Source organism: Dendroctonus ponderosae, unplaced genomic scaffold, assembly GCF_020466585.1.
Source record: "Dendroctonus ponderosae isolate FM_Combo_2020 unplaced genomic scaffold, Dpon_F_20191213v2 Dpon_F_20191213_5, whole genome shotgun sequence".
NCBI classification, from domain to species: domain Eukaryota; kingdom Metazoa; phylum Arthropoda; class Insecta; order Coleoptera; family Curculionidae; genus Dendroctonus; species Dendroctonus ponderosae.
In genome coordinates, this window is record NW_026018715.1 from 8,804,196 (window position 1) to 8,830,181 (window position 25,986).

Here is a 25,986-nt window from a genome sequence, read left to right on the forward strand (position 1 = left end):
TGCATATCATTTTAACACTGTATTATGGCCATTTGAAGTCAAAATGTTCTTCAATCAAAAGCGCAAAAAGAAAAAAAACCACCAATTTATGCTGCATGTTTACTTGAACATTTATCCTATGAAATACGAGTACATTGTTACAGTTTCCATTGAGAACATTCATATAGAATTAATACTAAAAAATGAATCAATGTAAATTTAAATTAAAAAAGAGAGATTGTTGTGTAATTAGTTCAGTCGTTAATGAAAACGTGTGGCAAAAGTTGAGTTTTGCAGGTAATTGTTTAATGCATGATATTTAAAGTAAATAGATTACAAAGTTGTGTTGCTTGGCTAGATAAACTATCATACAAAAAAACTTTTAAACAATAAAAACAGTCATGCTTCATTTGGTTCAACGATAAATAAAAGTATGCTAGTTTTTATAATATTTGTGTGCTAATAATATAATATGTACAGTTTTAGCGTTGTATTTACAAGATTAGTTTTATATTTGGCTACGACACAGCCGGATTTTTTACCTAGTTAATACCTTAAAAACAATAACAATAGAGAACAAATGTGAATGCTAATCTTGTTCAGTGTTAACATTTTATATTCATGTGTTCCTTAACTTTAACGCTTAGGGCACAGCTCTGTAGTACGAAAATTGTTCGCATTAGGCAAAAACTAATATAAAACTCTCACTTTATACAGTCAACAGTTGATTTTATAAAATTTCCAATGCCAGAGTAAATACATTGTAACTATTTGTAGACCCTGCTAGAATAACAATTAAATTACAGCTATTGACTGTGCGTTGTTTTAGATGACATCATAGTTTGGATAATATCTGAGTCTTAAATCCTAAAGTATACATGAAATTTACACGTTTATTCTATCTACAAATATAGTTAAGTCGTTTAATCTTTCCCTCTCCGAAATGAGTAATGCAATAATACTTCAAACAAAAGCTTTAGGGAACCGAAAATATGGTGTATAATGTCGGGCAGTTGCCACTTAAAAACAGATAAATTTGAATAAATCAACATCGGAGATACCCTATTAAAATAAATATTTCATATCTCATGTATGCGGCAAAAGAAATGTTTCTTCTTGTTACCATAAATCGAATTCCTTGGCAAATTGTGCATCGCACAAACCGAGAATCTTTTATATGGGTAACAAATACTGGCAAATAAAAGGAAGTGTATCTAAAAATAAAGCTTTTATGTGAGATGATCCGTGGAAATCTACTCTTGAACATGAAGAATTATGAATTATGAGCTTAAGGTTTGCTCGGGAAAATATGTCGGTTAGGGACGTGGAAACCACTGTAAATGTGCCAGACATTTCTACATCAGCAAGCAAACGTGTTTTATTGTTTTTGCCATTACCATTGTTGCTAATGGCCCCATTTATATAACTCCTCCCCTTCGGGAATATGGTTAATTCACATTTTCATTTCTATAGTGTGATTTCCTACTTCTAATGCGGTTTCAAGAGGGTCGAATTGCGCAAACTTACATTATCCTGCGGGCACTTTGTGACCCTGGCTTTTGCTCATATTAACCCCCTTAAGCTATTTTAAATATTTGAAATTTATGTGCCAGAGATAATGCTATGTAGCTGTTGTTGCCATTGTTGCGTAGGCCTTAGAATTGTTGTAAATGACTCTGTAAATTTAATTTCTTTTAGATGGTTTTTGGTTGACAAAAACAAGTTTTCTTCGCTCATATGAGCGAACCTTTAAACCAAACACATTCCAGAGTAAATTTCCCAATAAGAACCCCTGACAAAATTTTCGAGATTTCCAATTAAATTCAAACTTTATTTAACTTGGCTCTGAAAGCAATTCAAACATTCCACAACTCGGATCTGTTATTCTTCAGTTCACAATAGTCGGAGCCGGGCGTTTGATAGGAAAAGATCGAGAATACTTAGAGAAAGCCCATTCAGTTGCTCTTTGTGATCTCGAATAAAGATCAAATGGAACTTTAAGCCGTTGCGGTTTGGCTTGGCAAATGCATCTTTTAATTCGGGTCGTAGAACAGATTATTTCAAACAAAAATCTTGAGAATGACTATCATGCACCATATTTTGTTTGATTGACCTAAACGTATTCTATCCCTCTGACCTTATGATCTAATTGAGGAGCTCCCAGGAAGTTGGACGTTTCAGCTAACTGATTTCCACTCAGTTTGCGAAAATGGAATCCACACTTCGGAAACCCCCGGAAAATGCTATAAACTAAGTCAAAGTGTAAAGTGATTGCCAATGCCAGCCGCGCTCACTCATGGCATGATAAGTCTCTTCATATGTTTATAAAAAAGAAAAATAATTATTTTACTTAAGACATTATGAAGTATTCATTTTTCATTCCTGAACCACTTTGCGTTTTGCAGTTAAAAATAGTATTTTAGTCTAAATGATTCAATTGGTTCAATAGGGTAATTGCATGGCATAGTTTCCCTTGAATTAGTCGGAGTATTTACTAATTGTTCCGTTAACTTACCTTCGCTTCCACTTAGGCAGTAATTGAATACTGAGGTTTCTCATTGGGGCAATTTCAGTAGATGATGAACGTTAAGTAATTTACTTGTAAAACTCCTATCGCTAAAGAGACAAGAATAGTGGAAGGATTCCAATCACTTTACACCAAGATGCTCTAAGTCTGACTGCACATTAACGTTTGAATTTCCTTTGCGTTTCAAGCAAATATAACAAATAACGCTGATTTTTAGCAACACAAAGCGACTTTCATCCTTTACTATAACTCAGCGCTGTCTCCTACAATGTTACCTCCAAGGCTATCTATTTGTCACCCCATCACCATACTCATGGCCAATCGAAACACATTTCCTGTATCCATATCAAAGATGCGTCACCTGGAATCAGACTGATCTCGAACGGCATCGCTTTCTTCTCCAAGCGAATTGGTTTGAACTTGAACATTGTAACTTGGAGATCTGTTCTGACGACCCTGGAACAAGAAGAAGTAATGAAATAATCAAATGGAGGAAAATCAGCAAGTCAACATCGGTGTTGTAGTTTATGTCTGATGTAAATACCAATCGAACAAGTGGATATATTGCGGTTTTCAGAAGCAGTCAATTTTCATTGTATTTGAATGTTTCGAGAACGTAAAGAAACACACGGTTTTTCTGCAACATTAATTTTAAGCTCAAGTACATACAGAAGGAGTGAGCCTGGACAGCTAAGCGTTTTATCATATAAAAGTGCAAATATTCTCTGGTGCCGTTAACTGAAGAATATGAGGTCTGTATATCTTTAATCGTGTAAACAGTTCCCAAAATCAACTTTGGATAAATGAGGAGGAAGAAATAAAACTCGAATTTACGTCGCTTTAAGTTAAACCATCGACAATAATCCAATAAGATTGCCCTCTTTATCCGGCAATTAGACATAATCTAATTACTAAAATTATTTTGAAAAAAAACCCATATATTTAAATATTTCTGCACATATTGTGATATTTTTATAGTATTTCAAAATACCTAAAGATGTTCGGCTATGAAGCTTATTGAAGCTGTATTATCCAATCATTGATGTTCAATAATCTGCTCACTTACATATTTGGAAATCCGAGGAAAATTTAAATCACTCAAAGCATCCCGTATCGGATTTCTTATAAAGAATCGCTTTTGTGCTTTTCGTTGTGAAATTTAATTTATCACAATAAATTGTCTTTGTCGCTAGGTTAGTAGGGAAAGGATCAAAACATTTACCAAATAGATATTCTAATTAAAATAAATTTAGTTACCTTTAAAAAATTAAAACTCTTAAAAGCGGCAAATCAATACATACAAATCTAAGTTCAAATTGTAAGTAAAATTAACTAATAATGATCAAAATTGTTAAAAAATTGAGCTACAATTAATTGTAATGGGTTTAAACAGAAAGGAAATAATCATTGGTTTGCAAAGGTAGAGTTACTAATAAAATACTAAGAATCATGCTTTATTGATAAATGGTTTAGAACTTAACAGCAATTTAGACAAAATCAAAATTTAATTTTTTTCTTGCATTCTTCAAAAATTTTTCCAAATACGTAAAATAAGAATTACATTTAAACACGCGAAAACAAAACATGGGGATGAAGCTGAAATGATAAAAATGTTGTTTCTTATAGTTCTTTGGACTTTAGTCAGTGACAACAATCATACAGCAAAGACGATGCAATAGTTTACGCATGATTTAGGAAGCATTTGAAAAATTAAAAAGATATTCTAATTAAATCAAATATAAGTATCCGAAAATTATTGATAAAAAGCGAAACATATTAAGAGAACTAAACAACAAGCAAACATTTGTAATCGACAAATTATACATATTTTAAAATTCGAGTTAGCATTTATTATAAAGGAAATATAGTAAAACTTTTTACTATAACAATAAAAATAATAATAAAAAGGAAAAGTTCGAAAAAGAACAATTAAAATGATTCAATTAAAACTACCCAGACTAATTCAATTCAATAATTCAACACCAATATTCATAAACTTAGAGTTTGATAAGTGGGAATAATTACTTTTTTAAGCAAAATAATTACCTGTAATTGAGATCCATCGGATCCGCGTCTAGAATTATGAGATCCTTTGTCGGTGCAGAAGCACCTGCATATAATCCTCTTGAAGGCGAACCGAAAGTCCTTCGAGAATAGAGCGTAGATAAGAGGATTAATGGCACTGTTGCAATATCCCAACCAGAAGAGGATCGAAAACATCAAGGGATTGATGCAATTTTTACAGAAGGCTCTCACCAAGTACATGGTGAAGAAGGGCAGCCAGCAGCAAATAAATCCTCCGACTATTATGCCCAGAGTTTTGGCAGCTTTCGTTTCCATACGGAAACGTTTCACCTGGAAAATGGAAACGGTCTCGTTGAAGCTCAGCTAGATGAATAAAATCGTGGAACAAGTGGACGTTTCGGCTTAATGGAGCAACTCCGAAAATAGACTTGTTTTAGTCGGATTGATTCTGCAAACATCCGATTAAAAGTCAACGTCCTTCAAAATTTAAAACTCTGTTAAAAGGTTTTAAGATTTAAATCAGTTTAGTCTGAGAACGCCGTTAAAATCTCCTATTTCTGTTGTGACGTAAAGTGTTGGGCTTGGTTAAATCTAGTTCATATCGCAACAATGGGTGTTAGATCGGGGCATTTTGCGGGCCAATAAACAATTATCCCTTCTAACAGTAAATTTGGAACCACACCTACTTCCGAATTAATTGGCTAGGAGGGAATGATCAAAAGGCAGGGAACTTTTTTAAAGAAACTGCGAAACTTATTTTATATAATTGCTATATTTTGAAAAGTCCTGAAAATTTGAGAGCTCCAAATGACTTCAGTTCTTATCAAGATTGAATCTTCCACATTGCCAAAAAAAAACTGCGCCTCTAATTTCCAAATTCACTTTTTTGATTCTGCCAGCTGTTACCGCTTCATACCAATTACGATTTCACTAAACTTTAGCCCTGCAGATCTTACAATGCTTAAGAAATGATAATAGAATTGACCAGTTGAACCATTCAATTTCCTTTTGCCAATGAAATGTTTACCAAATCTGAACTTATGGCCTTCGAAAACGTCAAATATACATAATTTAATTTAGCGCCGTCTGAATATGCCGGTCGACGCAAATAAAGTAAAACAATCCCGTCCGAATCCCTTAATAAAATACTCGAAGACTCTTTTGTAGAAGGTAAAGTGAATAATTTGTATTGACTCAATTGAGACGGTTTATCAGCCGGATTTTTAAAGTAGGAATTGTACAGGAATACTCAAGTAGATATACAAATTAATTAAGAAAGAATGGCTATACTATTAAGAAAATTAATACTGAAAATGTTTAATAATATTAATATAACGGAACAAGTTAATGCTTTTGAAAGTTTGGATAATTAATTAGCCGACTTTAAAGAAGTTTCTAATGAAAACTTTAAATCTAATGAACACTGCACCGATGTGAAAACAGACGTAAAACAGAAAACCCAAACTACAACTATTTACTTTTCAAGGTAGTGAATCTTTTGGCGTTTTCGAACAAGTAAATTGTAGTGAATGTAGGAAAGTTTTTCAGATTTCCACACGACTTGCGAAGAAGTTGTCCTTCTGGCGTTTCGTATTTTGTTTTTGTTCGACTATAACGCCCAGAATTGTGTTTTTGTTCGCATGAAATTTGTGGCGAGTTCGAAAAAGTTTGGCAAGCGAGCGTTCTTTCTCTGGCCAATAAAGCTTTCCTTTCCACACGCTTAATGGCTTTTGCTGTAGTCTTTTATTCGGTTAAAGAACCACTTAGATAAAGCACGATCTTTGCCAACTTGTTTATGAATTAAATAAAAACTTGTGTCTTAGAAAGATTTTTATTAGGCGATAAGCTGTTTAACAACACTGATAATTGAGCTGTTCTTACCTGAGCTTTAATATTTCTTTTCCCCATTCTTCGGGTGGTCAGCTTGGATTTTCCACCCAATCCGATTTCATCGCCAGCACTTGGACTAGGACTAGGAGCCCTTTCCCTACCACTATCCACACTACTGGATCGTCTTTTATTCACTGATCTATTCGAACTACATCTATTCACCCTCAGGTGGTTCCCACTCTCGTTGTTCTGCGAAAATTTGTTGCACAATACCGAGTTTGCTGAGTCTTTACCATTCACAGAGTAGTGGACTACATATGAAGGATGACCGGATGGAGATGTTGGGGTGACCTGAAACAAATGACACTAAGAAACACTAAGAATTTTTTTATGCTCAAACCCTTAGTAGCTTTGCTCAGTATTTGTTACAACAGATGTCTTTAACAGAGCCAAAATTGCGTTATTGAGCACGATCAGCTCGTGCCCAGGGAGTGAATTATGTGATATATAAAACTGCAGCTTTTCCTCAATTTCTTCGCAAACGCAGTGGTAATATTGTTCTAAAGACGTGAAACATGTTATTTCCAAGCTGGGTGCATCTGCGGCAACATTGCTATAAAGTTTTATTAAACCCTAAGGAAAATCGAACAGACTGACACAAATCAATTGAATAAATTGAAAGTTTGCTTCATGGAACGTTCCAAATATAATGACTGAGTATATTTTCTTTACTAATTTTGCGTCAGCTGATTTGGGTCACAGTTAATGAACAGGTGAAATATTAAAATAACAACAGTCCATCTCCAAGAAGAAAACGTTTATTATTTCAATCCAGTTTCCTGCGCCGATTTCATTTTAAATTCTAAAAAATGTGTTGATTTTGAGCAGTCGACTTGTTCGGGTTGCTGTTTTGTTCAAGTTCAGATTTAAGAAGCAATCGGTCCATTTGATTTAAGCGTCTATTTTATTACGGTACGAATTTGAAGTAGTAACTGTGGTCAGTTTGGATCATGCTGTTGGACATGCGGTTTCAAAACGATCAAACATTTTTTTAAATGTCGTTATTCTTCTGAAACTCAAGAATCCAAATTATTGTTGTATGACTTTGAAACTCCCTGAAATTGTCTACTCGTTCAAATTTGAAGCTTTCTGATTGATAACTGGGAGCTTTAGCGCTATTTGAATTTGCCTTATTTTCGATTTTCAACTGAATTAAAAAAGCTAGAACAAGGACTGGATTTGAAACCTTATGCTCCAGCTTTGCCGTTTTGAAATTTGAAGCTGCTGCAGGCTCGGCCTTTGAAGCTTCGGTTCATTTGGATGACTATTTGGAAGAGCCAGTAATTGCCTTATCCAAATTCAAGGCTAGTATTTCAAAAAAATCAATATTAAACAATGTATAAACTCATTTTCTAGCTATTGTTATTTTTCGCAAGAAAGTAAAGCTTCGAAAATTATTGGCAATTGGCAATTGGCAAGCTTATTTTCCGTTCATATCTCAAGGACGCTATTGAGCTTCGAAACATTCATAAGCACGACCAAACAAAGCACATGTATCMTATTTGTAAAAGATCAGGAAATCCGGCTGGATTGAGCATGTAAAACACAGTGAACATAATAAATCGACTTGRAAGTTCTTCCAAAAAACAATCGCGARSGMCTYGATTARGGGCAAACTCCAACGTTTTGGCTCATTTCCATGTCTGAGTGAACCAAGGACATCCCTTTTATTTAAATTGAACTCTCTTTCAACATTTAGAAAAAAGTTGACGTGTATTTTGAAGAGCTATTTCATCTAAGCAAGCAATGACAAAAGTAATATTCAATAARCAAAGCTGCTTACGAAAAAATTCCTAGCAAACCAAAGAAACAATATATGAAAAGCAATCCGCAACTTCCCAAGTTGTAAACGGTCTCATAAATCATGTAACTTACAGCAATAAGTTGAGGAGATGAAGCGGCCGAAGACAGGTTTTCATTCGACGGATAACTGACACTAATTTTAACTCTCTCGTGTTTTCTTTCGTGACTCCTTCGGGGGCTTGGAGATGCACTGCTTGTAGTCGTAGCTGTGTAGCTGCTTCCATTTGGAGAGCCGTAGGAGGCTTTAGTGGAATTGCCCCGGCCGCGATGAATCCTTAATGTTAAACGTTGCTGCTCGAACCGATTACCTGGAGAACCTGAAATTAGGAAAAGTTCTTTTATTGTACCGGTAGATGAATTTTAAAATTTTAAAGTAATTCTCGCGTAAAACATTCTGGGCCTAAACGTGTAAAGGATATGGTAAAAGTTGCATAGCAGAGTCACCAGGAATTTAACATATTTATAATAACTTCATCCCTTTTATAATTATGTCGTTGCAGAGATAAATCTCCCGTAAACAGCACCCCTAGTGAACCTTTTCCAAGTCGTGACAAGCAGAGCAATTAGCCGGATCAGTGTATTAAATACGATAAGAAACGCTAAACGAGACTGAAAACCCAAAATATTTTGTATGCTTTTCCAAAATGTGCAGAAGCAAAATGAGTAGGCAAATGTGGACTTACGCTTTCTTATAACATAGGTAATATGGGGCAAGCAGGGACACTTCGAATAAGTAACGACATCAAATTACATCATTTTCAGAAAACTGAAAGGAAATTAGTGGCTACACGCAAACTTTCTATTTCGAATAAGGTGGACTAATAGTGCCCTGTTTTTGATATCCTATCAGTTTGCATGCGGGTAGATTTTTATTCAAAGGCCGATAACTAAGGAAATTACCATATTTTGCTCAAAACGTAACTATTAATGCTGGTTGTGGAAATGATTATATCTGTTGCCTTTCTTTCTAGACAATTTCAGCACATAAACTGTCTAGCTGTAGTTTTTATTACATTTATAAATGTTCTGTCTCGTTTGAGTTATTTCCTTGACTTCCATGTTCTTTAATAAAAAGAACAAGTAAACCTAAATTCAAGAGTTTGGCTTGACCTGCTGAATGGTGTAAACAACTTAAGTAAGCGAAATATAACATTCAAAAATTATTCAAATGTAGCCTCTTTTAAGTTTTGTTAACTGTGTGTTCAATCTGTCAGTTCATACAAATATAAATCTCCAAAACCAAACGAATAAAAGTATCACAAAAGCTGTCTTTTCCAGTTCTTTGCTTTAATTCAATTAAGGCTTGTTTCAAAAACAAGTATTCATCGTGTTATCAAGCTGCGAGCTTTTCAATAAAACGTGTACTATTTTATTTCGAATAACCGAAACAAATAATGCGAAAATGCCATAAATTTATTCATATTTCAACGCTTATATAATTTCGATATTTTTGCATTATAAATAATAACGTGGCTTGGTCTGAATAGATTGGCCCACGTGTCTGGCCACACAGCTTGAGGCTGTAGAATTCAGGTTTTATTTTATTATCAGACGACTGGATCCTGTCAACTTTTATAACACTTCTATAAAACTTCCCGAAAACTGAGCTTATCGTTATTGTGCTCCAAATATACGCCCTATAAATATGTTTAAATGTTCCCCGCAAATTAATTTTGTAGACGTTAGAACTGGACATTAATGGGAATCAGTTGCCAGTAAGAAATGAACTGGGAAAACCACGAAAGTTTGCAAAGTTTTACAACGTGTTTTACGGTCTGCAGCGCGATATTTGACTCAGCTAATGACGACTATTTCTCAGAAATAAATGTAGATTATACAGGCACCAGAATAAAATAAAGCTTATTTTATTATTGATAGAAAGGGATTAAAATAGAAAGACTTGTGAATCAGGTTTGTGTGTTTAATCGCTATCCAGTCGATAAAATTACCAGAGTAGTGAACGCTCTAGAAGGTCCAAAATTAAGAATCAACATAAATGGCACACTAACGAAACATTCAAAATATGCCGAAGATACGATCCTTCCGGCAAAAAATGGAGCAAATCTGCAAATTCTGCAGAATTACACCATATAAATAACCGAAAAGTGTTCCATTTTGTGTGCTAATGAGAATATCGATAGCCCATAGAAAGAATGAAGTAAGCGCTTTACGGAAACGATGTAAGTTAGAAAAGAAGAAAGGACGATCACAACTATTCATGGTCATAATTGAAGGAAACACAAAGGACAAGAATAGTACAAAAAAAATAAATACCCTTGATAAATCGACATCCTTCAGAAAAAAGATTAGACTTAAAGAAACATATTTGCATTAGTTTTTATTTGCAGACAGTTCTCAGTAAATCCATTGCCGCCAATGATGTCAACAGATAAATTTAGATATCGAACAGGACCAACTAGATACACAATTAGCAATTCGGTTAGACCCCTAAATAAATAAGAACAGTTAAGCCATACAGTTCGTACTAATTGATAGCTGGAAAGTAGCGGCACATCTATTAACCGAAGCTTCCGGAATGGACTACGAATATATCCAGGCAAGAAAAAGCTGGAAGACACAAATTTAAACATTATGCAATGCAAATTAATGCAAAGTTTGTAGAAAGCCGAGCCGAAGATGTAGAAAGGGGTAGAATTGAATAATACAATTTCAATCCCAATTCAGAAACATGTCCAAACTTTTATCGGGACAAACAGAAGCCCGTTGAAAACTTTGCCGGAAAAATTAAGGCAAATTGTAATTGGATCCCAAACCTGTCTCTGCCAAGCACAGGGCACTTTGACAGAAATTCCAGAAAAATTGATTAACCAGCTGTAATTGATGAGGCGACATTGCTCCAATTAATTAACCTTGAAACCGAAATGAGATTTTTCCAGAAAAATAATCTTGTATTCTCCGAACCATTTAGCAACTATTGCCTGTACTCACCTGTAATTTTAAAGCCCTGATTAATCGCCTGGGTAGTTCGAATGGCGGCCCTATATATTCTCCAGTAGAAAAATAACATTACAAACATTGGAATGTAGAAGGAGCCGAGCGCTGAGTACACTACGTATCCAGACTCGTTAATCAGCTCGCATTTCCAAGGACAGTGTGGATTGTCTTCCGGAAGGGTTGCGTTCGACTCGTTGTCGCTGGACTGGAACGAAAGGGTTTGATTAGCTTTGGAATGCCTGGATCCTTCGGCCTATTTGCTTTGCATACGGATTGTCTTGGCGGGAACTTACCGAAGTACTGTTTGAGCTATAACATGTTAGTTTTTCTGATGGAAACATTTTCAATTTTTGCTTGCAAAAGTGCTTGGTATTTTCTAGAGCTTAATTAACTGGCTACACAATCGTTTCTAGTCAAAGCGCGATTTTAGTTTAAAAAAGCTTAATCTGGAAAAAATGCCATCCTCCAGAAAGTATTGTGAGGAACCCCCATTCTAGAGCTGTTTTGAGCTTAGAGCAAAGTAGCTGAGTTTGCTCCCAGCGTTGCTGCCGAACAACGTGTTTAACCAACCGGGGTGTTAATTTTGCAACGTTTTACCTCAACACAAAGCTTCAAGATTCTTTGACTAACCACATAAAGTGTGTGATAAGTACTGAAAAATTCCTCTGGAAACAGTCTTTGAAAGGATCAGCACGCCCTCTTGAAAAATTGCCGTACTTCACATTCTTTGTCGAATATTTATAGATATAGAAAAAAGTTCAATGGAGGAATTCGTATAACAAAATATCAATTTAAATATAATAAATAATGGACAAATCCACAATTCACCCTCTTTAAGAGCCCAATACAATTGCATAGTAAGCAGGAAATGAGAAAGTCTGGGTCTTGTAACTGCTTGTAACTGATGGGCTTCACTCTGGCTTGATAAAGACGTAACACCTTCCGCAGTTAACCCTTAGTTGGGGTCTTTAGCTTATCAGGCCTTTTCAGGTTTTGAAGGGTCATTACCCCGTAAGCCTTATCTAGCAAATGGGATTTGCGATAATTTCGACAAATTTTCGCAGTTTTTAAAAATCTATATGGAGTAGTGAACTACAACTGAACCTTGAAGTAATTGATTAATTAGAAACTTTGCCAGTCTGTACATTTTTTGCTCAGATCTATTGAAATTAAGTGATCCACCATTTAATTGGGATTTACTGGAAAGCCATTCGTTCATTAGACTGTATAGTCTATAACGATTAAGCAGGTAGTTTAAGAAAATGTGGCCGGAATTTGCCAGCAATCCAACACGATCTACAAAAGTTGTATGCATTAATTTAACAGCCAACAATATTTTCTTACTGCCGCATATATGCTGCAAGATCACCATCCTTTTTATAGTTTTTTTTTCATTTCTCCCGGCTCCAAGTAAATTTGATACCTCCTGTACAAGTTGAAGCTGCTAAAGAAATTGGGGTTTTATAGCCCGAAGCAGCGAAATTCCTGCCATAGATCAGCAAAAAATATAAATGTAACAAGAAATAAGAATCATTTCTCAAGAGAGCATTCGCAAACCGCAAGATCTATCGCCTCAATGTCACAAATAAAAATTTGTGGACTTGTGATTTTGATTAAGGGAACGTTTGTAAGATTAATCTTATCACTTTCAACCACATTTTTGAAATTATTTTATGAATTGGCAGAATCTTTGAAATCTGTGAATGTACAACAGTGTTGCACATGCATATAGTTTAACTTCCTTAAGACCTATGCAAAACTATTAGAGTTTTTTAAATTTTCATAAATCACACATTTGTCAACATGCATTTGATAATTGCCATAAAATTAAATGGAATAATTCCACAATTTTAACAAAAGAACTATCGACAAAAAAACGTAAAATTAAAGAATGCACTAATTTTACTAGATCAAAATAATTGTGTTGCTTCATGTTCATTTAATTTAAGTCATACATGGTTACCTATGCTAAAATCTGAAGTAGACCAGAGAAACATACACCTAAATTAAATTTACATCAAAATTATTAATTAACATTACCTTTATTAATTTAAACAATGAGATTAAGTCAAAGTCACATAACTGACAATTTGCACAGACGAATTATCAGAGCGAATTTTCATATATTGTATTATCCTTCTATTGTTACACAATTTATTAACATACTCTTTTTTAGGTTCATTTAGGTTCTTCTGATAACGATAGCAGAAAATAGCTAGAAATAGACAAAAATTTTTGAGGCGAAATACCCAAAAATAAGTTTGTAAAAAAATGAATCCGCCTCAACAATATAGAACTTATCTACATATTAGAGTTTTTTTACGAAACTTCAAAAAACTTCGGATAATCCTTCTACCAACTAATACGTTGAAGAAGTACTGCTTTAAAATTGACTGCAGGAACTGTCTTTTGACACTCTTAATAATTTGAATTGATTAATCGAATCCCATCAGTAAAATGATGCTTTTCTGTAAGGGAAAAACACAACATTGAGGAAGGAAATCAACTTACTTTTATTGCTCAATCTGGCCAAATTTATTATCACAGAACGTTGAACTTTCATTGAGCAACATCAGCTACTTTTCTCATTTACACAACTCCAGCAAAAGCAGAACTAAAATCATATTTTCAAACTTACCTTTGAGTCCTTCCACCCAACCAAAGGTGGAAAACATATCACAAAGCTTAGCACCCACAAGCCTGCCACCAACATTTTGGCCCTGGATTTCGACATTATGCTTGGATAAGTGATGGGTCTGGTAACAGCCACGTATCGATCCAGGGAAATGGCACATAAGTTCAAAATTGAGGCTGTACACATCCACACGTCCACGGCCAGCCAGATCCGACACCAAATATCACCAAAGGTCCAAACCTGAAATATCACATTTTTTTATTTCCCCCCTTGAGTTGAATAAAAATATTATTAAACGTGTCATTGACCGATTATTTGTTTTTGTTTCGCCCAAGTAAAGTTAAGTTATTGAATATTTGATTACTGTTCCGAAGCGAAGCAACGTTAAGCACATTTAATGGAATTAAATGTAATGAATTAGTTGTGGCCGTTCTCTGGCATTAATTCGCAAATGGAACTAAAACAAAAATAATACATAGCAATGCAATTAAACCGTCAAAGCAAATCAAAACACTGATTTGTCTGGTCTTCCATTCAATGATAAACATCTATGATTGATGGTTCTTCGGATACAGCAAAAATATTCCCATTTTCCCATTACATCTCGGTATGTATATTTGCTTGCTTTACTTTACTCACGACCTAATCAATGGAAAAATCTCAATCATAAATGCAAAACGATATTTCTTTATGGCAAGTCACCGCTTTAAGGCCAATATTCATTTATTATTGAATATATTTGAAATGTTTCATATGAAAATTCAATCCATTTACCAACGTAGAAATGGCTCTGAGCATATTGCACGCTCTTTCCTACATTTCCTGATATACCGACAATAAATCTAGATACATAATAAAACCCTACATACTGGCCGTACTTAGTGTGCATTCACAGCGGAAACGGTCTAATTTATATTTTGCAGCTCGTAATTAAGGTTTTTCTGTGCATTTTCGAGCACCACCTTTGTTCTAATTTATACCGTTTAAAATCGAGCCGAAAGCAAAAAGAGCACTCGTAATAAATAACTTAAATGGCGCTCATTTTGGGACAGAATTAACCGCTTCAATGTCCCTTTCCGGCTAATTTATAATTTGCTGAATATTTTTGCTCGGCCGAAATAATATTATCGCGGGGCCCAAATAATTTTAGAGTTGGTCATTAGTTGTATGAATTCCCGCGAGCATTGAAGACAACAAATTTGTCAGAAATTAGACTGATTGTTTATGTCCAGAATTTTATTTATTCAATAAAGCTCAGCTGGAAATAAAGATAATTTTTAACTGTCTGCAACTGGAAAGTTGAAAATTTAATGAAACTTTAAGATGTTCCGACTGTCTCTGAGCAGGATTATTTCGCTAATCAGCAACTCCTAGAGGAGTTTGCTTTTACCATATTAGTAGGAATTGATTAACATGGTTATAAATTACTTTTAGGTGCAATCTCTAAGTACGTTGCCCCAATTCGCAGATTATCTCAAACACGATTCTGCTAATACTATTTTAAGCTCCCGCTCTACACAGCTTTAGGCCAATATAAATGCTTAATTCTCTTAAATCCGAAGATGCCTATCCGACACCTGAAAGGTAGGTAGACTCATTTTATCAGTTCAACTGAGTGTGGGTTTCAGGTAAATATTTAAAAGTGTTTTCCATTTTGCCAGAAAAAAATTGCCTACTTTTTTTAAATGTACCCTGCATTAATTTTTATTAGCCGAGGTTGCAAAATGAAATTTTCAATAGCAGAGAAAACGCAGAGAAATATCTGCACTCCTTTAGAGTGAGAGTATTTTGAAAATCTAGTCACATTAATTAAATTGAAGACCAGTTTCACACTACACAGGTAATAATTGTCAGCAAAGCACATAAACAGAATCTCTCAAAGGCGTTATTTTATTATTTTTTTAATTTGAACTTGAAGATTTCCATTCAGGTAAAAATTCGTTGCAACCAACAACCGATGTTAATATACTACTCAATAACGCGGTCTTAACCAGTTCAAATATCCGTTTAAATCATGGTGTTTTAGTGCACATTAAATAGTGATTCAATGGTAGCGTAAGTGAGTAGTTTATTCTACTGGTCGGTTTTATTTCTGTGGCTCGCACTTCGCTTATTCCATTGCGAAAGACAAGTAGTTAGTATAATGTTTTTTTCTTAAATAAACATGTTTGGATTTCAAACTGTATATTTTAGTACACAATATTGTTGTCTACGGAAGTCGCGCTATTTTCTGACGCTTTTAGTATCATTTGGCTATTTTCGAGTCCTTTTTTGACAAAATTTTTCCTGCACATATAACAATACTGGCTTTCAAAAAAAATAATTAAAGGTAGTCAATTTTTCAGTTATGAATTGATATTAGGTGCATGCAAGTTAAAAAAACAAAAATATATCCAACTATTACGTCACATAATTTATCCAAGTTCCGTTAACTATTAAGCAATCATTAAATCAAAGGTCTAACTATACCTCCAGTTCGCAGAACCGTTATGAAAACACCAACTAGATTCTTGTTTCATAACTCCGCTCGAAACAGCGGTAATTGAGATTTCTGAGAATGCCTAATAACTAGCTTAATCTTACTAATTTAATAGCAGTTCTATCATTTGTAGTGAATGACGCACTGATTTGTGGACATTCATTTGGGATCTAATTCAGTCAGTTCATAAAGCTAAACATAGACTGAGTAATAATTTTGAACTGTAATTGCCGGAATATAATTAATACTGACTTGGACTGAAGCGGTTTACGCAAATTTGGTTGATTTGACCATTTTGAAACATGAATCGGAGTACTTTGATTACATCGTTCTTTACGAAAATGCGGTAGTAGTTCTTGTAAATATGCACAGGTTTTCAAATCTTAACCCTGATACAAAAAACTCGTCAAACCTTACATTTTTTTCTGTAACAATATATCCGAAAACTTCGATTTTGTGGGAGTTCAAATTTGTTTATTTTGATTATTTATTTAATTTTAATTTTGTTGATTTAACTACATTTGAGAATTTTTCATCTACGAAGTTCACTTGTTGCTTCGTATATAAATTCGCAATGCCAGCAGGTGAAAACAGCCAGCAAGTGAAAGAAGATATTCAAATCTTACAGTTCTTAATTGCATGGATCAATATATATGTATATGAATACATATATTACATTGCCAGCTTTTATTGAATAAGGATTCTCCATCTTCTTCCATAATTTCTCATAGGAATATTGTAGGAAATTAATTGTCTCTTGTAAAGTAAATTTGCAATTGGATTGGAACAACTTTTTGAGTATTGCTAGCCATGCAAAGAATCTAAATGTTCAACAATGCAGAATTGTCGAATAATGAATTGCTTTTGATGAATATTTCTTTAAAAAGTAGGTTTTCCCGGTAGAGAAGCTAAGAAAATAAGCATCAACTAGAACCATGGCGCTAATTGTAAATTTTTCGGTACCGTTGTATTTGTGATTATATTCAGTTGGATCAGTTCTGAACAGAAAAATGTTAAAAAAAAACGTTTTTAAAGCAAACAGAACGTGATAGATTTACTGTCTTTGCCTTCTTGTAACTTAAAACATTTGCGCTCGAATTTTCCTCATCTTATTATTTCAGCTTGATGGGCTTCATGCACCAAATTTATTAGAGTTTGTGCTTTTCATTTACAAGTTATAACACTTAGCTATAAATAACTCTTTAATATCTAGCTGATATTTACTGAACTCCACGTGCAAAAACTTGAAGAAAAAGAAGCTCATAACTCATTGAACTTTATTTGCATTCAATGGAAACTTACTCAAACTAAAGGAGATTTAGTACTTTGAGAATGGAAGTAATCAATAAGCTTTCGGGCCCTTCGATCTAAAATGAACTTTTCCATCAGATATTCTGAATCAAATCGCCCAAAGTTTATAGTTGGACTAGCATGGTGGTTTCTTTGATATTGCGCCATAATGAGCAATTCATCTATTCAATATTCGAGTCTGACGGTGAAAATTAATTCTGCTAAGGAAAAACGCGGTTTTTAGAGTTGCTTGTCTATTTCCGATATTCCTGGGCACGATTTATGCAAAATTTTCCTGATAAAATAGCTCAATAATCCGGTTAAATGATAGAGAATGTGACACAAGGGCTTTTTGTCAAAGCACATATGGAACTGGAAACTTAATTAAAATTCCGCCCACAAATTCGAGCAAGTTGAATAGACACCGCCAGGTAATAGAGAGTTATTAACATCAAACAAAAATTCGGTATCATTTTTCATGATTTGCTTATCAAATCTGTTGACGGCTTGGTTTGTAAATTATTCCAACTGCATGTTCAAGAGAGTTAAATTTTAAACATGCTTAATACTGATCTTTAGCATATATTATATAATAATATTATTATAATAATCCTAATGTTTTGTATATTTATTTTCGAAAGTTTATAAAATGATTCATTAGAAGCAGTCAGCGGCACTTTCATCTAGAACCCTTTAAAATTATTCAGATTCTTCGAGTTCAAGTGCTATCAAAAAGGCAATTAAATTGCCAATCCCAAATTAAATCGGACGAAGTGAATGGTAGCGGATTCAGAAAAATCAATACTGCCATTGGAGCGTTGAATACAAAATAAGATTGAACTCAGAAAAAAACATCAAAGTTCATAAGTTTGTTCAACAATTTGCTCATTATCATCTGCTTGCAGGAGATTTATGGCTGGTGTATGGAGCGTGGATAAAAACGTGTAAATATTCCCAGAAAAACTAGCAACGGAAGAAGATTGATGGACATCGAATGTGCTTTATAAAAACTGAGGTAATACATTTCAGACCATTAGTTTCAATTTTTTTACCCCACACAGTTCACTGGAGCTGATGAGGCTGGCGCATTTCACCCTTGAAGCTACTTAATTTCGAAAATTTTAAATATTTTCCACAATATCGTAGAGGATATATTGCATGATCCTTCTTCCTAGACAAATGAATATTCAATGCGCTTTACTTGGTATGATGGGTCATCAGTTTGCCCAAATAATGCAAATATTGTTTAGCCACTTGAATATTCATTTGGTTCAAAACATTTTAGGTCTCGGTATCACCAAGTTCTCTCTCAATGCTATAATTAGTTTAGATAAACGATACTCTGCATATTAATGCTTTCATTCTAGCTTATCAGACATTTACGCTGGCTTAATTTAGTTTTTCTAAATTGCTTTTAACTTCCACCAGTTCAATTCTATTATTCGCCATTCATGATGGAAGTCGAGTTCGAATGTTCAAGTTCGGATGCACTGTGGCAAATTTCTGGAATAGTAAAAGTTATAAATTCATAATTACCGCAGCCGCTTCCGAGCTTTGAATAATTAATAAGTCTCTTTGAGGTGTTTTAAATTAATTTTGCCTTCACCCAAAATCACAGCAGTCCTTTTCGGTAATAAATTAGCAATTTATTTGACTTGGAATTAACTGAACGTTTTAAAACCTAGTAAAGAACATAGGGCGGTTGGCTTATGATAAATGTGCAAATGTTTAAGCGGACGACGAAATGCTTCCAAAAATATATTGTTATGAGTATATAACCGCCCAGACTGAAGTCTGCTTCCAGAAAATAGCGTAATGGTTTTAGTTTAGATGAGGATTTTGCCGAATGGTAAAAATTAGTAAGAGTTATTTCAAGAGAAATTATGAAGAGAGAGAGTTACTTGTAAATAACTGTAAATAACGGTGTTATTATTATTCCATTATTATATTCTGTAAATCTGTACGCATATGGCAAAATTATGTAGTTTATAGGAATAGTGTTGATTTGAAACAGATTTTACAGGACCGGCAACATATAAAGTAAATATCAACATGTTCAGCCGCATGACAACAATTTCAGCATACAATTATTCAGAAACTGCCTTTGCTATTAAATAAATTATTGTCTTGGACATTGGAGAAATCCAGCTCGATGTAGTAATATGGTAGGCAAAAATGCGGACTTCGATGAAAATAATAAGTAAAAAGTTATTTTTTACCATTTTCAAGTTTTTAGAAACAGAATTAAAGCAAAACAAATTTTAAATTGAATTTCGTATTTAGACATGAGACGTAGTATGAATTGTTCAATGTTTTTCAACTATTGCAACCGATGTTCACGACATTTGCAGATTTAAACTCAAATTTTTTTATGAACCTTAAAATAGTCTTCTACACTTCTTTAGTGTGAGTCAACTCTAGAAGGTCTGATTGTTAAAATTGGAACTGTAATATAGGTCGAAATTTTGTGAAGCTTAGAGAAATTTTGGAAACACTTAAAAAATTACATATAAAATACATAATAAAATAAAAATAAAAAACGAGGTAAAGCAAATTTTAGAAAAACACTGTTTCGTTTTTTCTTGCAGCTTCTTTTCCGTTTTTTTTTTATTGCACAAGGTCTTTTACATTGATAACTTCGTTTATAAACAAGTTAATCTGTTTGCATTTTTGTGCACCTTATTTTTAATTCTCTGGTCCGAATTAATATAATAGATGAATCCAAGAGCAGAATAAAATAAACGTGAAATTTACCATCGTTGAGCAACTTTTACTCGCAACTAAATCCTACGTAAATCCTCCGTGACAAATCGCTGGCTGAAGAAAGTTTAGGCCGGCCTAAAGCCCGAAGACAGATAGAGGATTAAATAATGCAGATGCTGTATATATTTTTGCGTCAGTACAAACAAACGGTTTTCAGATATAATTAAAATTAACTGACCAAAGGTTTAATAAGCCAGTGCGCTTAATTTATGCCTGCTATATTCTGATAGCAGTTATTTTCAAATGAAGTGGTTGCTTAAGGGTTTATCCGAGTTTAATTAGAAATTCTATTAAGAAGGTTTAAATGAAATTGCTTGAACTGGTTGAAAAATTTATTGAGCATAAACGTCCGGTTTTAAGCTCCTATTCAATTAGCTTATGGCTGTTTGTAAAGAAAATTGAATATGTCTAGAATTGTGTGTGTAGGAATACATGTCTCCAGTACATTAACCCCTGGTAATTACCTGTTGTCTGTTTCAATATGCTGCAATTACTAACCTGCCATCATTTATGGAACACCAATAGATAGGGCATAACGTTTCTCGTTTTACATGGAAACGTATAATAGCGAAAACAAGGTTTTATTTGTATTGTAATTAAATGCATCATTTTACGTTAATGAAGCTACACTTCCCACGGACATTAATCAAGTTTAAAGCGACAATGAACTTCTCAGTATTCCATCATCAATTTAATTACTCATTCAAGTAGAACTAAAAAGCAAGCATTATCTTATTTTCCTTCCTTTATCATGCTGAACCTTTGCCGTTATTTATTACTCTGTCTCGAAATAAGGGAAGGCGTTTGGTGTAAAAATTGTTGGAATCTTTGAAGATTGTGCGGTTTAAAACAAAGAAAAACTATTTCAGTGGTATCTAATGTTGTCCCTGATTGTGTCAAATTGTGTGATAAACTTCCAGAAAAATTTTATAGTTCACAAGTCTTATCTTTATGCATATAATGAATTAACATAGCCACTCTGTTAAAGCAATAATTAATACACGGCTCTGGCTTCGGCTGAGAAATGACTTCATTATTAAATGAATAGGAGGAGATCTGAAACTCTTAGCTTGGATGAAGAAGATTTAATATTGTATATATGCAGCATTACAGCAGTCGGTTAATGCGAAATCAGCAATTATTCTAATGAACGCGCAGCTTAGAGAAAACCCTCCTGGGTGCACCAGACCTGCTAAATAACTTTTTAACGCATAGCTCTAATTCCAGGTTGTCATCCCCATTCTTTGCACCATTTTATACGAGCCATAAATGCAAAATTTTATCGTCCATGTCAACTCGTATATCTTCTATGGAATAAAATGGATTATTTACTAGCAGCTTAGAGGATGTCAACGGTCAAATAAAAGTTTTGATATGTTTTAGGGTTTACGACTTTCAAACACTTCATTCGCTTGAAATGTTTCTTTGAACTTTGAAGGCTGGCTGCAGACTGATTTGCTCTATACCATTCAAAATTCAAGCTTTTGAAAATTTCCAACAATACTGGAAATAATAAGGTGGTTTTTTTCTGTTAAAAAATTCCAATTCTGCAGTTCGGTTGTGGACACTTTCATCTTCTTAAGCAACTTCAGTTTGCTTTTCATTTCTCGATCGAAAAGCGACCAAATTGCTTCGATTTCTTATATAGCAGGTGAAACATATTCAGAATCTCCTCAAGGGAGGTGACCTTTGAGGAGCATAAGAAAATGACTAACAAACTGCGTCTTCTGGAACTAAAATCTTCGAGAAATGAACTTCAAACATTTTTCCAGTGTTGTCCAAGTTAAGCAAGACGCCAATTTAAAATAATCTTTTTATGGCTGGTTTTACGGCGAAATATATTTTGCAATGTTTATAAGTATAAAGAGCCACGATTACATAGCGCTTTGAAACAATATGGTTCTTTAACCCTTTACAATATTCCATGAGTCACATCTGTTGGAAAAGCCTCTCCCCGTTTAAAGTGCATTAAAAAATTCCATGTGTTGTGTTTGAAAAATGTATTGTAATGCGACAATTTTGTTGGCAGACGACAAGTGCATAAGCTAATTCGCGCTTTTGTGTAGGGTTTATTGTAAAAAAGCGGTTTATGCTGCGGTAGGTTCCCTGTGATAATGGGGAACATTGAATCCGGTAACTAAAAATATTAATTAATAACTGGCTTAATTTCAGCCGGCAAAATGAGATGAGTGTTGATTCTGTAGGATTAAACTGCAAAAGCAATTTTGGATTGCACTTTGATATTGCAGCCAAAATTTGTAAATTCGGTTTTTTTGTAGTGAACAGAATACCAAATTTGAACGGCAATTTTATGGTTAAATACATAAATCATGTTGCCTTACTTGGTAGTTTTCCCACTAAATATTACACTCTCCTACACGTGCTTTCAAATTTACTCGGAAATAACCTGTGCTATTTATTCTAGTATTCCTTTTATAAGTAAGTGGTTACATTAAACGACTATTTCTACTGTTAATGCTAAAAATGCTTTTAACAAAAATATCTAATATAATATTTATATTGATAACACGCCCATAATTTCCAAATGATTGACAATCATTGTGGACAAAACATATGAACCCAAGAACATATTTCCTTGCTTTATGGATTTTCCTTAATCGGTAAAAATAAAACGTCGGCGGTGAATCTACTATCAAGTCCTGTAAACAATGAAGCTTCATGTCCATTCATGCAAATACAGAATAATAAAATTCAATTTCAATTCGGTGCTTCGGCTGTGTGCCTCGTTATTGTGAAAATCGGTGTTCATTTCGAGCTAACGTATTTACTGGCTCGGCTAAGCAATTTAATGTAATATGCAATTAGCTATATTTGCCCTTGTTAATTGACATACGGGTTGAATATTGAACAGCTTAGTTCTACTGAGGATCAATTGGAAATATAGAAATATAAAACAGTTGTTGTCATTGTCATTGTGCGCATTTATGCGAGATTTAAATGGAATTTATTGCTGAAAGTCGAACTGTTAACCATTGGAATCAGGTTAAAAATTTTATTTAAAAAATCACCGGATTTATAACGTGTTGTACATTTCACTTCAAATACTACTGGTACTCAAGTTAGTGTTTTATATCCCAGTTTACATTTCAAATTTGAGTTAATGTTTTCATTTACATTTATATTTTGATGACTACAACCATACTTCAGAAAAAATAGTCTTAAAGGCATTAAATTCATAATTCCTAAACCAGAAGAACTTCCCAAAAACGCTGCTTCCTACCGACTTATTTAGCTTCTTATTCTACTGTTCACAACTTTTGCAATGATCTTGCTTAGATGGCGACCAAAAAATTCTGATTCTAAACCCCCAATGGCAGCTTGGACTATCGGATTTTCTTCCACGGCTACCAATTTTTATACCGTTTCTGGCCTTCATGACTCTTATCCAATATAAAAAACTGATTTACCCCCATTTTGCATACTTTTCAAATCATTCTTTCCATTCTAACCCGCTCCTTGCTTTGGAGGAGATTCAAGCTTCCACCGTGCCAGACCAGATGCCTATCAGTTTCTTCCTACTGCTTATTTTCGTCGTATTTTATTTAATTGGGTAATTTTCCTCTAACATCAAATTTACTCAAAGTTTATGCCGATTATTCTGACCTTCTTAGACAAAAGAAACCCTACTGTTTCAGTTTGCTGCCTTTTGCCTTAACTGTTACAATGAGTAAAATAACAGGCAATTGCATATAGTGAGATGGCTTTAATCTGACATTCCACATATCTGCATGTGGATTCTGCAAATTTTAAGGGCAGCTTGAAACAAGTTTATTAAAGTACAGACTCAAGACTCAGCTTACGTTAGTGCTGTTTCAATGAGTTCTATTAAACCACAGACAATTACGGAAATCGCTTTGTGGTTGTTCCTTTCCATACAATCGGCAGTGTTATAGAGAATTGTAGCTGCACAATTAACAATTACAACGAACGTATCCAGGAAATTTGCATTACCCGAACAAAGTTTTGATTATTAGGCACTGTTTGAAGTTACGTGAGTTTCGTGCTGGCAAAACCATTAGTTTAAACAATTTTGCACAAAGCTAAGCTGCAAAAATTGGACAACAAAAGATCAAGGAACAGGAAGTAATTTGCCAGGATTACACTGTAAGCAACTCCATAGCCGTGGATGTTATTTACTGATTCTATCAGCTCAACAAAAGTTGCACTTCAATATTACCGAGAGTTTAAATACCTCGTCATGCATCAATTTACATTTTGTATTCGATATTACAGAAAACGCCCGAGAAAGAAGCGGTTATGAATAAATCCTCGTTTTATTCGCTTTAGGCTCTGGTGTGTACGAGCTTGAGGAAATTCCTAAAAGCCTGATGCTTTATGTTTAAAGCTTTTGAGAGAAAAAGCTTGATAAATGAAAGCTTGGATGCGTTGCTCGAGCGGAAATTCTAAAAGAAATTCAAGTGTTGCTTATTACTCGAGTAGTGATAATGTACTATATGGGAAATTAATAGTGAAACGTGTAATAAATCAAGCAAGGCTATAATTGCTCGCTAAACACTTAAGATCGGTCGTCAATTGATGGATGTAATATGGAGGCTTGATCGAGCTTTTGAAATGTACACACACCTATTAATACCACTCAAACAAAGACCAACGAGGAAGCCCAATGCGAACATTTGTATTTATACGTTTTGCTGACGCTTTTTAGAATAAAAATGTGATGAAGCCATTTCAGAAAACGATCGTTATTGTGAAGCACAAAACCGAATAGTAATTCTAGAGTCGCATAGAATAAATCTAGAGTTCGCTGTTTTAATTATCATACAATTGCACAAGAAACAATGCGGAAATCAGGGGCATTGTTAAGGATCCGCAATGGTTTATGAGGTGTTTTAAAGACAACGGGATTTTAAATTTAGACATTGAAAATGTCGTTATTTATTTGTTGAAAATAATTATTTTACATCTTTCGTGATAGATACACAAACATTTCACATTTTAATTTAATTTGTTAGCATCCAGTATTCTAAAATTAGCAGGTGATTTTGAAACCTTTATTTCATTATCCATCATCTGTTAAGCTTTAAAAAAATATTTCAGTGCTTGTTTTAACTCCAACTAGAACATTTCAATTGTAGCTGTTATTTGATTTTTTACACGAACTTCGATAGCTAATAAAAACGTTGTTTACGACCGAAGTCCATGTGCTGTTTACCGGCTTCCACTCTAAATATGTTATGAAAATTAGTCAACAAGAGTTGGAAATGAGTAAAATATTTTATCCGCAATCAATTCAAGTGATTTATCTAAAAATTGATTAAAAATTGTTGGAAAAAATCGAGTTTGGTGGTCGAAATATAATCGCTTACTTCCTGACTGTTTCTAGGTTCGATATTCCTGTATGTTTTGTTAATTGACACGAAACCTTCTGATTAGTTGCTTTATTACATGCGTTTTGGTTAGTGCATAAAAGGTCATTAGAAAATCACCAAAAAAAAAATTTATGCTTGAACTTTTCAAATTTTGGCCGATTTTGGATTTAAATATTTTCACTCTCAACACCCCATTTTTAATTGGGCTGCCAGAAAACTAAAATATGAATATATAGCATACCTGCTACGTTGACTATATAGAGCGCTTTTTACCCTTTTGGGGATGGAC

At 34.0% G+C, this 25,986-nt stretch overlaps 1 protein-coding gene across 2 annotated transcripts in view; it reads right to left on the minus strand.

Annotated features, from left to right (window-relative positions):
- Positions 1-85: 85 nt before the first annotated feature.
- Positions 86-25,986, minus strand: part of LOC109533609 (octopamine receptor Oamb) — a 75,640-nt gene continuing 49,739 nt past the window's right edge. For both annotated transcript variants that reach the window (XM_019898966.2, XM_019898965.2), the window contains exons 3-8: positions 13,818-14,054; positions 11,174-11,384; positions 8,297-8,541; positions 6,413-6,712; positions 4,553-4,861; positions 86-2,962 (exon numbers count right to left, since the gene is read on the minus strand). In XM_019898966.2, coding sequence (XP_019754525.1) covers positions 2,864-2,962; positions 4,553-4,861; positions 6,413-6,712; positions 8,297-8,541; positions 11,174-11,384; positions 13,818-14,054 — 1,401 coding nt within the window. In that variant the 3' untranslated portion in view covers positions 86-2,863. The remainder of the gene's footprint in view (positions 2,963-4,552; positions 4,862-6,412; positions 6,713-8,296; positions 8,542-11,173; positions 11,385-13,817; positions 14,055-25,986) is intronic.